Source organism: Pleurodeles waltl, chromosome 4_1 (assembly GCF_031143425.1).
Source record: "Pleurodeles waltl isolate 20211129_DDA chromosome 4_1, aPleWal1.hap1.20221129, whole genome shotgun sequence".
NCBI lineage: Eukaryota > Metazoa > Chordata > Amphibia > Caudata > Salamandridae > Pleurodeles > Pleurodeles waltl.
In genome coordinates this window covers 153,964,866-153,978,628 of record NC_090442.1, presented here as the reverse complement: position 1 = coordinate 153,978,628, position 13,763 = coordinate 153,964,866, and the positions used below count along the sequence as shown (strand labels likewise).

Below are 13,763 nucleotides of genomic sequence, written 5' to 3'. Positions count from 1 at the left end.
TTAGTACGGTAATGCATTTTATTTACATTTATGAACTTATGGAGGCTATATAAAACGTATGTATAGTGTGAACTGAACTTGTTATTCAGTTTTTATGCTGGAATGAGTTACATTCTGTTAGGGAATTTATTTATTTGCTGCAAGAAACCAAAATAAAAAGAATTTAAAAAACATATATCCAAGGGCGACTCCTCCGCAATGGCGGAGGAGCGTCGTCCCCCGGCTAAGAGCCAGCAGCAGAAAAATAAAACAATACTTCAATATCGTTTTATTTTTCTGATGCTGACTCAACCGCATGTTAAGAGAGGGGTGGGGCTGGGCCATGGGAGGTGAGTGAGGGGATGAGGAATGGCCAAACACACTTGGCTACTTAGGTTTCTCTAGCCCGGCTGGAGAAACTGCACATGCCCCAGGGTTGTGTCTCAGGGGCAGACCGATCCTGACGCTGGTTTCATGCTAGGTTTAGCATGAAAGCAGCACCAGGATTGCTGGGGAGCCTGTTCAGGTGTCCCAGTGAATGCTAGGACACCAGAACAGGAAAGGTGTGACGAGCGAGGTGGCAGGAGACAGCATCTGGAACAGTAAATCTTTTTTTAATGTTTTCCCCCCGTCACTGTCCCGCCTTCCCACCCCTCCCTTTGATATTTGCAGCAGCCGCAGCTGCATATATCTGTGGCAATCACTCATCCATCCAGTCATGGATGCATTTTCACATTCACCCACTCATTTATCCCCATAACCACACACTTGTCAATTAATAAATAAGCCCCTTCACTTATGAAACAGCCAGACCTATTATCTTTGCCAGTTCTTATTTTAATAGTTCGCAATGGTGTACCTTATTTTTGCTCAAACAATATATTTTACGTATACATTCTTTGATAATGTTTTCGTTTTCTAATGTATTGTCTCTTTTTCTGTGTTTGAATTTTTGAGTTATTCTCTTGTTTGTCCCCAAGGAGATTGGGGTACCACTGTTGTATTTATTTAAACAGTGAATGATAAATAGCAGAGACCTACTAAACCAGCAAACTTTAAGGGCAGCCAACCTGTAAATGTTCGGCACTTTGATTTGTAAACCCAAGGGTTTGCAAAACTCAATTTGGGGTGCTAATTGCACCCCTCAAAGCAGTTATTAACAGATTGCCATGTTTACTGTTTTTTTGAGGGGGTGAAGGGGTAGGTTGTCGGGTTCCCGGACTACCTTTTGCCTTTGGTTCAGTGAAGTTTGGACTAAAACTTTGAGTTTTGTTTATGAGGGTGGTTGATGTCAATTTCATAGAGGTTGCTGGTGCACTGTGTGAACTGTAATGAATATAGTGCAAAAACACCTTTAGATGGAGGAGCTACATATGGAAAGTCTCTGTTCACATGTCTTAAGCTGTGTTGCAGTTTCAGTACAATAACTCACCAGCACAGAACCATATCTTGAGATGCGAAGGTTAGAGATAGTCCTTCTCTAACCCTTTTCTTAAGAGGATGCTGAAACAGAGTACTTAGTCCTAGGGAGTGTGATTTTTTTTACTTTGCATATGAAGCATGATCATTTCAGAGGTGGTCTTTCAGGTGACCCCACTGTATGGTATTGTCAACATCATTAAACCCCCTAATTTATTTCAAAGGCTCACCAAAAACAATAAAGACCAAAGAACCATGGAAATATTACCTCTCGTATCCTTGACTGCCACTCTTCAACAAACTCAGGTGATGTGGCATTTACCAGGCTAGCATTTTGTGTCCACTCCGGGCATTGCCACTTCGGGAGAGAGAGCATGGCAAGGGTGGGAGTCAAGAAGGCAAAGGTGCCACCTTGCAGGATTGGGAGTCTGAAAATAATTAAAGCACAGTTATGGACCAGGGCCAGCTGCAATGGTGGGTGAAAGAATGTTAGTAAAAAAAGCAAGTCCTTGGTCAAGAATCACCCGACTCTGGACAGATCATAACAATCGGTCTTCACTATATGCATTGTTTCCATGGCTACAGATCATGTTTTTTTTTTTAAACCATTTTCTGCTTTACATTTCAGATAGATTAACCCAATACAATACCAGATCATGTGTATTTTATCACATTTCACTGGTTAAAAGGTCAAAAGTACATAAAATACATACTTCATGGAACACATTTTAGCTTTAAAAGTTAATTGACTATTTCAGCGATAACATTTCTCTACAAAATGCATCAGTTAAGAAAATGTTATGGGTAAAGTGCAAAATCTTCAAAAATGAGGAATTGTTCCATTTTTGATGAACACCACCACTGTAACCCATCCAGTAAACTACTCATGAACTCACACATGAAGCCACAGATAACACCACAAACGAAATGGAGCCCGTAATTTTACACCATTAAATAATTGAGGAAGAAAATAAAAACGATCATAATCCAGCTTGGCTCACATGGAAGATCTTGAATATGCTTTTTATGGATCATGCCAAACACTAATGAACTTGCCTTTCAGAACTCCCTGAAATGGATATTAACAATGGCCACTGTGCCACAACTCTGTCTCAAAATGATTTTCATTGAAGCCATGTCCTCAACAGTAGGATACAGAAAGAAAAGAAGGTACCAGCAACTTGTTTTTGCTAATCAATATAATCGATTAGTTATTTGTTGTAGAAGAAACCTTGCCACTCAAATTCATACAAAATAAACTTTGAGCTATCTTGGCTGTACAGCAAATGCAAACAAAACAAGCATTGGTAAATGTAATAGGGTTCGCCTATTTGATTAATAATAAACTGTCTTTTGTTGTAAGTTGTAGCTTGGTGAGCGGTTGTGCAATATGATACAATTTGGATTGAAGATCTTCTGTCTCTCATTAAGAGAAAAAAGTGCAGTAAATATAATTGAATAAAAGGAAATAAAATCAATGGGGACACTAGTGATTATGGCATCGCTTGAAACAGACTGGAAAGACAGCGTTTTATACTTTTTTGCACTACTAATGAGGGTCGTTACAGTTTGAGCAGGCGTTCTCTTTGACAGAGTGGGGGTAAATGGTTCTAGAGTAGCAATCTAATCCAATCTAGATGCTAAATGAGCTGAATGTTTCTTTAGTTTGTAAATTAATTCTGTGTTGATAACTGTGTGCCACCTGCAGGTCACAGGTTTAGATTCCAACAGGACCCCGCCAGGCCTTTCGTTCATCGTAGATCGACAAACTAAGTGCCCCCAACTTACCAACAGTGGCACCTGCTGTGAATACTTTTAAACTTTGGTGGTATAAGACTACATAACGGGTAATTACTAATCACTATTTTAAATGAAACCCAACACATATTACCACATGGGAATTTTGATTTTATAATATATTTTATTTCTTTATATTCTATTATCATTTATAAATTTTGCTTTGATCGCAAGATTGATATTTGCAATGTCGACCGCGGCTTCCCAGAACACGATGGCAGCAAGCACGCAATTATAAATACGTGTGCACACCTTTCTCTTACACAATGACACAGTGCAATTACTTATGTTAAATTCACAGGCATGTGGGTAAAAAAAAGCTGTTGCAGTATGTGTTCTCTGGCGCCTGGAATGTTGTATTCGGATACTGACTTATGTTTTTGTTTCTCCCATTACTTCATTGATACATTCATTTTAAGTGCACTTTTACGTATTATCCAGTTTTTATGTCACATTTTTCAAAGTCCTTGTTTTTGCTAATTAGCTGTTCTCAGGATCATAGTTCAGATCTTTTGATCGAAGGGAAGCCTCAAATTAGTTCCTCTGGTGAATCGATGTTTGCCTTACTAGTTGCAGACATGGTTATGGGAACCTCGTTTTTAAACCTTGCCTCTATCGCACTGAAAGTCTGCTGTTTTTTCACGATTTTCTCTCTTTATGGAGGCAACGTGAACCCACCTGTGTGCAGGAAACCAATACTCAGCTGAGACTCTTGTGTGTCATTTGTTGGCCGCTGACATTTTTGGGGCAGTGTGAGGGTAGGCCCTCTTTCAAAGTTTAGCAAGACTAGAGCAACCTCATTGCAGTGCACCTATCTTGCCAATCTCCCCATTCCCCCTCCTCATTTAAGAGTCAGGGGAAGCTGCAGGGTTTCAGACAGCAGAAGCTGACCCGGAAGTCTGTCCAATACTGGCTCACCAGGTAACAGTGCAGCAACCCCACCCTATTTAGGGTGAAGTGACGATTACTCATTGTATCCAGTAATTAGTCACCATTAGCAGGGGGAATAACGCTTAAAAACCCAGAGTGTGCTTTGTTTGGAAGTGCAGCCTACCATCACTGGCATATGATAATGTGATAATATACTCTGAACCATAAGTTAATGCAATGGCACTCATCACTGCTTGATACATTTTTTAAATGCCACTATAATGTTTTATGAAAAAGGAAAGTGGGGCCATATTTCAAATGCAGAGAGGTCTACCCAGATATGACACTGCATATTTTAAAACAAGTGCCGGCTTTGCAACAAAAGGGACCACTAGAGTGGGTGTCTGCTTCGGCCCCAGGTGGACTGGTGAGTGCAAGTTGCCCCGGGAGGACTGGTGCGTGCCAGTTCTGATCCTGGTTCGGGTCTCAGTGTGAGGCACAACATCCGGTGTTTCTGTGCAAGTCGTTTAATCTCTCCGTGCCTGTGAAGTGCTCCGATACCTTCTTTGGGGTTCGCGTAAAGTAGCAAATCCATTAGGAAAAGAAGTTTAAAAACTAAATCGCATGAGCACAGTACATGGGCTTTGCGACACTGATAAAAGCAAAGACACGAGGAACAAGTATTGGTAAATGCAGGAAATAGTGGTACAACCAATAGAAATGGAGGAAACGTATTTGGCAAGCACAGGAACCAATGAAAAGCAAGGGAAGCAAGGAGGCGGGATGTAAGGCCTTTTTAAGATTTATATTAAATGCAATAGAATTTACAAGCACAGCTCAAGCAATGTACAGGTGAAACCTAAAAAGTTAACTCATGCTTGGCTGGTGTAAACATTAAGCCCCCTAAAAACTACACGAAGATCTACTTCACAGGAAAAAGGAAATATGCCTTAAACCGAAATTGATTGACCTTGCTTCTAAACACCACGGGGTCATTTTGACCCTGCTAAAATGACGGAAGCACCGCCAACAGGCTGGCGGTGCTTCCTGCCCTATTACGACCGCGGCGGAAGGGGCCGGCGGTATACCGCCACTTTAGCCCCAGGGGTGATAATCCGCCTGGGGGGATTACGAGTCCCCGACCGCCAGCCTTTTTCTGGCGGTATGAACCGCCAGGAAAAGGCTGGCGGTACGGGGAGTCGTGGGGCCAGGCAGACAGTGAAAAGCGCGACGGGTGCAACTGCACCCGTCGCACGGCCGCAACACCGCCGGCTCCATTTGGAGCCGGCTCCCATGTTGCGGCCCCCAAAAACTTGGTTTCCGCCCGCCGGCCCAGCGGGGATGCCCAATGGGCACCGCGGGAGTGCGGCCGCCAAAGTTGTAATGAGGCCCCAAGACTGCTAAACTTTCTAGAGAATGATGAGGTTGGGCTTATCCACCTTATCTATCAATGTGAATGCCCAAATATCAGTCATCTATGGCTCATGATAAGACAACTTTCAAATCCGCACGTTGAGTAGACATACAATTGTCCATTAATGATAGGCCATCAATGCTAAGTGTAGCCAACCAAGAAAGAATTGAACTAGATCCTGAGTGGTTCTTGGAGCATCAGATCAGTTTTGCATTAAAGTCTTGAAGAAAACAAACATATGCCTAGTCTAAGTCTGGCACTGAAAGAATTTCCAGGTATAGTGGGGACTCTTTTCATGATCCATGGTCTGCAGTCACCTCTGTATCCTGGACGAGTCCATAGACAGTCCTCTGTTGTTAGAGTTCTCTACTGCAGAGATCAAAGGTGTGTGCAGGGCCTGGGCCTGCTTGGAATGACCCATTGTGGTTGTGATGGCTATATTACTCAAAGCATACAATGGGAACTAAGGAAAACTACATTTCACAGAGTGCCATGAGACTCTCTCGAGATTTGCAGTGCAGCGCTGCCCTGGCGGATTAGGATCACCGGGACGACTAATCCTGCTGGTGCTGGCGGTCCGACCACAGCACAACCAATGCGGTCATAATGTGGCGTTCAGACCACCGCATTTGGTGGAGATCTGTATGCCACCGCGAGTCTGGCGGTCAAGAGAACGGCAGACTCGTAAAGAGGCCCCATCTGTGCAACGTATTTATAATACAGCGCACCATGCCGGTCGTTTGAACAATACCATAAAAAAGTTTGACATTATTGTAGCAAAAAGGCCCATTGTTTTCAATGGGTGCATCATTTTAACGCCTGCTCTGAGCAGGCGTTAAAAATAACACCAAAAATGGTGCAGTGAAATCCTGTAGATTTTACTGTGCCATTTTTGTAGGCCATCTAACGCCAGAGCGCCCCCCACTTGCACACATTATGATTGATGCAGGCATAATGTGGTGCATGAGGACTCAAAGTGGCGCATGCATTGTGCCACTTTGTAAATATGGCATGGCGAAAATTGCCTTCTTGAAACCACATTAGGATTTTAAAAATGACGCTAATGTGGCGCAAGGAGGTGCTAGGTCCTTGTAAATCTGGCCCTAAAACTCTCCATTTAATTGGATCTTATTGGCAGATCATTGCTCAACAAAATTAAGAACAAGATCAATTTATTCCCACCTAGATTATGGGAAATCTGCATTTTAAAACCACTGTGGCAAGATTGTAGAAAAAGGCACAAGGGACAGTGCTCACATGCTATTTGCCTGTCCATGGTATTCAATATCCAAGAAATGTTCCTAGATCAAGAATTTAGATTGCTGTACCATTAAGAGCTGAAAGGGTACAATCCTTTGGCTACTAGGAAACTAAGAGACAGCTCTCACAAGGAAAGCTGTATACGTCTTTCTTAGGGCTTGGAAAATACTACATTGTCAAATCAAAGACCTTGTAGGCACACTTCTGTTACAAATGCCCTTATAACCACCTGGATGATCTCGGGCATTTATTAACTCTTCCCTTTAGAAATGGCAACATTGCAATTTGGAACATTGGTAAACTTCTCCTCAACATGGAGCTAACATCAGTTGCTCATCACCGCTGCATAACGCTGTTGCACCCTTCAGTCGGCCTCAGAATGGTTCCATGTAGATAGTCAGTTTTCTACCAAATTCTGAAGGTGCTAATACCGGCAGTTTACGTCAGAATGCACTAGGCAATTCAGAGGAAACAGACCCATCAGCCCAAAGCAGCCAATCAGGAGCAGCCCACTGCAACTCAGCTCTTAAATCTGCCAATAACAGGTTCACCAGACTCCTGAGGACAGAAGCCATTAACGTGACTGCCCGCACCAATCATTCTGGAGAGTCCTTTGTTCTCCATATCATGAGCAGTCTGGGATAGTGACCACAAAGATGTACACGTGTAAGGGCAGACTCTGACAAGTGCATCTCCAATTTGGGCCTTTAAGAGCCTTAGATGGAACAATTGCCTTTCAGGCATACACGCTACTATTGCCAAAGCCCACGCTGGCATCCAGCTCGCACAATCGCACACAATGCATGCACAGAAAATACTAAGAACCCCATTCACATCCTTCTTACACAGATATCACCAACAGAACAAACCTTTAACCACAAACTCGTTAACACACACTCTTCTGTCCTCCAGGCACTTGACATTGTTGATATGCTCATAAAGTATAACCTCGATGCACTTTTCATCTCAGAGTTTTGGTTCACACCCACATCTATACATCTCAGACATCCTTATCCTCACAAGCTACAGCATAAGATATGCCAACAGCACACTTCGAACAGGTGGAGAACTTGTCATCCACAACTCCACCTCCTGCTTCCCACATTAACTATTTGCTGTTATTAAACAACTGAATAATCTGGATGTGTGCATTCTTCTGATCAACCCTTCTCAAATCCTGTGACCATTTAGTGGATTTCTTTGAAAATAGAACTGAATTAATCTATTCAAATTTAAGATTATTTCTTCTTCAAGGAAGACAGGCAGAACTTAGCTCCTTGCTTAGTCACCTCAACCTAGAATGGCAGCCTCTCTCTGGACATCAAGTATGGAGCCTTGTCTCTGACAGCAAGTCTTGGCCACCTTCCGACACATTTCCTCCTCGTTACTCAAGTTAGCTTTGGACAATATCACTTCTAGTCTTACTTACATCTGACATCTACTCTTAGAAGAAGTCCTTGTGCTACAGAAACAGGCCATCTTTAAGCCATAGCTCAACAAAGCACTGCTGACCCCTCTGACCTGTCAAATTGTAGGCCAATTTCCAGGTTAGCAGCCAAAGTTATTGAAAAAGTAGTTAATTTTCAACTCTGAATTCATTGAAACTAATTCTATTCTGGGCCCCTCTCAGTCGGGCTTCAGATCAACCCATTATACTGAATCTCCATTACTAACCATGTTGTATGCCCTTAGCATGATCTTGGACCTCAGAGATTCTGCTGCCCTGATTTTTGTAGCTCTCTCAGCAGCATGCAACAGTGTCTTACACAATGTTCTTTTCGATAAGCTTCATCCCACTGTACTAAGAACTAAAACTTGAAAATGGATCAGATATTTTCTGTCCAACAGAGAACAAGTAGTTGTTCTCCCTCCCTTCCAGTCTAAGAATTTTTCTTTGAACTGTTGAGTCATAAAATCATTAATAACCTTGAGACTGGATCACCCAAAGTGCTAAATCTAGGTCTCCCGCAGTGCATTTTCAACTACATCCAGACATTTCAGAAGGCTGTGGCCAGGCTTGTCCTGAAAATTCCTAGGCACAATACGATCACACCATCCCTGCCTCTTCTTCATTGGTTCCTGGTCCAGAAGCACACCATATTTAAACCCTCCGGCACTGTACACAGAGTGTTGGACCTGGCCCTCTCAGCAGGGTCACCCCAAATTGTTTGCCTTCGCTCCTTTAATTTGCTGAACCCATTTTATTGGCTTTCAGGACTGTGTGCACTTCACCACTTCTGAACAGTTCTAAAGTGCATGTGCTCTCTTCCTAAAACATGGTCAAATTGGCTTACACCTGATTAACACATTTAGTTTATTTTTAAGACCCTAGTATATGGTACTACATGTACCCAGGGCCTGTAAATTGAATTCTACTAGTGAGCCTGCAACACCCACTTGAGTAGCTTCCTGAAACATGTCTCAGGTCTGCCATTGCAGCCTGTAGGGCAGTTTAAACTGCCACTTCGATATGGCAACACAAGGTTTTTGCTAGGCCTAAATCGTTTATGTTAATATATATGTCAGCCCCAAAGAAATGTCCTAAACAGCCAATAGGGCAGGGTACATTGTATCTAAACAGTACGACGTGTGTTTTGTGACATTTTAGTGAAAATCTCCTAAATGTATTTTTCACTACTGTAAGTCCTGTGTCTCCCATTTGATAACATTGGGTTACCTTATTACATTCAACAAGTGCTAACTTTTTGATTGGGAGCAGTTAGGAATGTCATGTTAGGACTCAAGTGAACTGTAATTTAAAATCCTCTTTAAAGTCAAATTTGGATTTTAAGTCACATGGGGCCAGATGTAGGAAAGGATTTGCAACTCGCAAACGGCAAAAACTGCCGTTTGCGAGTTGCAAATCGCATTTTCCTATGCAGAAATGCATTCTGCGAGTCGGACCGACTCGCAAAATGCATTTCAGAATCGCAAATAGGAAGGGGTGTTCCCTTCCTATTTGCGATTCCTAGTGGTATGCAATACCATTTGCGACCGCATATGCGGTCGCAAATGGTGTTGCAGTTACCATCCACTTCAAGTGGATGGTAACCCACTCGCAAATTGGAAGGGGTCCCCATGGGACCCCTTCCAGTTTGTGACTGGACCCAAAAACATTTTTTCAGGGCAGGGAGTGGTCCAAGGGACCACTCCCTGCCCTGAAAAAATACCGAAACTAAAGGTTTCGTTTTTTTTTTTAAGTGCAGCTCGTTTTCCTTTAAGGAAAACGGGCTACACTTAAAAAAAAAAAAACTGCTTTATTTAAAGCAGTCACGAACACGGAGGTCTGCTGACTACAGCAGGCCTCCATGTTTGCGAGTGCCCATAGTCGGTATGGGGCCGCAATTTGCGACCCACCTCATTAATATTAATGAGGTGGGTCATTGCGACCCCATACCGACTCGCAGACGGTGTCTGAGACACCGTTCTGCATGACATTTTGCGAGTTGCAAATAGCGAGTCGCTAAGACTCGCTATTTGCAACTCGCAAAATGCTTCTTTAGTACATCTGGCCCATGGTTTGGTACCTGCTGCCAATGTCCTGGACAACATGACTGTCTGTGCTGTTAGGCTTTCTGTATTCCTCCTAGACAGTAAGACAAAGGGGATTAAGTGTTGGCAGGATGGACTATCCTACCAGGATGATTGGGGACAGAACATTTCCCTACCTAAAGTACACTTCAAAGAGCTGCCTCTTGCTCATAAACAAACCTGGCACTAGTCTTTTGTCACCCCAGACTTCCTGGAGCCATGGCAGGGAAAGAAAGCAGCTTTCCAGGACCAAAAAGTGGGGATAGTCCAGGGTGGTCCCCCACTTCAAAGAATGGCACCAGATATTTGGCAAGTCCTCATTTGGACCCTCAGAGCAACTCTTCAGTGCACTTGTGGACCTTTGGACATTGCAGAAGAAAGACTGTCTTGTTCCCTAGAGGACTGCCCTGTTGGATGAGGACTGCTTTGTTCCCCACAGCTGTGCTGTCTGAGGCCTGTCCCTGCTCTTGGAGAACGAAGACTGGACCTGCAACTTCATCTCAGGCTAACCTGAGTGATTCCAAGTGTCAATTGGCTGACCTCCTGTTCTGAGCTACAGGAACACAACAAGCTCCAGAGGTCTCCTTGTAATTGCCCAGCTGCCCTGCTGCAACTTGACCTGACTGAGGCTTGCTGCCATCTGCTTGTGTGAGTTCCGGATCTCCAAGAGGTTCCTTCTTAGGTCCTAGATCCTTGGTTAACATCAGTGAAGTTTCTCCTATGAAGGATAGGAGAAATACTCAAGTTTTGGGCTGTTTGGGACCATGAATCAGCCTGTTCATGCTGAGACTGTGCCACACACGATGACTGCCAACGCGAAGCTCCTGTGAATCTGACTTTTCGCACCACAGTGATTGCCATCGACCGGAAAGCCAGATCTGCTCTTCACACTACAGCAACAGCACCCTCAAAGAGAATCTATTTAGCAGGACTAACCTGGTCGCTATATCCAGCCCATGCTCCGTTGAGGTTGACATAAACTTGTGCCTTTCCTCCAATGTAGCACATCCAGATGGCTAATCATGGCACTTTGTGCTTTTAGGCACTTACCTATGATAATAGAAATTGCATATCTCTGCTTGTATGGGTTGTATTTAATTAGTTTTGCTGTCGTTTTGTTGATTAAAATGTATCCAATTTTTCTAAATTAGTGTAGGATTTTTCTTGTGTTGGGCTTTCACTTCATTAATGTTTGTGTGCTGCATAAATACTTTACAAATTGTCTCTAAGTTAAGCCTGAGTGCTTTGTGCCCAGCTACCAGAGTCTTAAGCACAGGTTAATTTTAGTAATTTTTGTCAAACACCCTGACAAGGATTGTGGTTGTCTCCTAACTGGGGCTTCCACCCCTCTTAACCAATAACCCGGGGCGTCTCCCCCATAAGGGCGGAGAAGCGTCGCCTCCCTGCCAGCAGCGGGAGCTGCAAACCTTTTCCACAAAAATGATCATATACTCTGTTTTTGATCGTTTTTGGGGAAAAGGGGCGTGCCATGAGGGTGACGAGCAATGAGGGGGAGTGCTCAGCACTTCCCCTCAGAGCACATGTATGCGTCTCAGGCCGGCCAAACACACATGCGCACAGGCCTCAACACAGTTGCTGGGCTGGAGAGAGCCTGCACAGGCTCCCAGTCTGCCTGGGAGCTCCCTGGCTGGGCACTCCCAGTCAATCCTGAAGCTACTCTGAGCAGCGTCAGGATTGGTCCAGGCCAGGCTGTGAGCCGGTGCCTGCAGGCAGAGAAGAGGAGAGGAGCAGCGCGGTTATGAAGGCGGCAGTACAGGTAAAAAAATATTTTAATTTATTCAATCCCACTCCCTCCCCGTTAATCCATCCCCTCGCGCGCCGCCATGCCCCTTCAATGCTGCGCGAGCCGTGACTGTCAATAACCCTATTGCTTACGCAGAGCTTTGCATCCACAGGGACCTAGCTACTGCAGTCAAAAATGTACTCTTTGCAGGCCTACAAGTGGTCTTCAGTCAGCCTCTCTCTTGCTCCAGAAGATCTCCAGGATCAAAAGAATTAGAAGTGAGAGATGAGGTTTTCTTTTACATGTGCCAATCTCTGCAACACTGCGCCACTCTTCATTCGTAACATTTTCTCTCACTCTGTCCTTAGGAAAAAACCAATAAACATGGCTGTTTCCTCCATAAGACGTTCCAGTCTCAACCTCCCTCAGTTACTTTTCTTTCCGGGAAGCCCATTGTTAACTGTGCGCTTTTTTAATTGAATTTTATTCGTTCACTCGTACCATCCCAGTGAGCCGCATTCAACCTTATCTAAAAGTTTCACAAACCCTACAAAAGCTTTACTGAGAATACCTCAGACCTCATCACCACTTCGGCTGATCAACAGACCCCACCTGCACCTGGCATTCTTCAGAGACCTCAACCTCCCTGGAGATTTAAAAACAAACTGAAAACCTCCCTCATCAAATCAATCCATTCTAAAGGCAAAACCCTAGATTTTATGACAAGACCGGAGGCTCCTATTATGCGTTTCTTTTCTTACTTTAATAATTAGCAGCAGTCAAGAAACATACTACAATTCCCAGAAGGCAAAGGAACAACAGCCAATGGGAATAGAAATGTAGTTCAAAGAATGTACACCAATCACAGTATGCAGAGGTATTGTGACATCACTTGACTGCGAACAGCCCTCTTTTCTTGCTGCTCGCAGTCAAGCTAAGTACCATTTTATCTTGTCTCCATGTGTGCAAAATTTATTTAATTGTTGTTTACGGTTTAAGATATATTTCAATCGATATTTTGCACTCGCGCTTCGCTTACGCGTTGTTTCTTGTATTGACATTCCTAGTCGGCATGTTGCCGCATTCTTATTAAGCGCCCCTCGCGCTTCCCCCAACCGCCACCGCATTTCTAATGCGCATGTCAGCGCGCGTTCTCCACATTCCATCGGGTTTCCTCAGCGTTATTTATTTCACACGCTGAGGAAACCCGGCGCCACTGACTCAGCGCGTCTACTCGCCGAGAAATTCCGGCGGCCCGGCAACAGCGCGTCTTTTCACCGGAGCCTTCTGCCTTCATTGACATTTTCTCCCTCAATTAGTTTTAACTTTGTTTTACTTTTATCGACTAAAACCTACCTCCTGCTTTTACAGCAGCCCCAGTTCTCTCCCTCTTCCTGTGTTCCCTTGTGACAGGAATAGCAACGCCTACAGGCGGAGCTTGGTAATTTCTCTGGTTATTAACCCTTTCTTCCCCTGTTTCCTGTAAGCTTTATAATGGAGTCGGATACCTCTCCTTCTTTGGAGGTTGACGATGTGAGGCATGAATTGTCTCTCTTCATAAAATGTTCGGTCCAACAGGCAGTTTCTACCTCCATGCAAAAAATTTCCAAAAATTTAGAACTGTCTTTTTCTGATATGTTATCTAGGTCCATGTCGGCCCAGGCTGCGGGGGAATGCAGTCAGCGCCTTCCTCCCATAAAAAATCCCAAAAAATCTAAAAAAGTGGCGCAAAAGAAAAGTGAGTCTTCC

General features: G+C 43.9%; 1 protein-coding gene across 1 annotated transcript in view; it reads right to left on the bottom strand.

The window, feature by feature from the left end:
• Positions 1-13,763, bottom strand: part of LOC138287494 (solute carrier family 23 member 1-like) — a 241,569-nt gene that overhangs the window by 102,930 nt on the left and 124,876 nt on the right. The window contains exon 4 of the mRNA XM_069227947.1: positions 1,667-1,826. Coding sequence (XP_069084048.1) covers positions 1,667-1,826 — 160 coding nt within the window. The remainder of the gene's footprint in view (positions 1-1,666; positions 1,827-13,763) is intronic.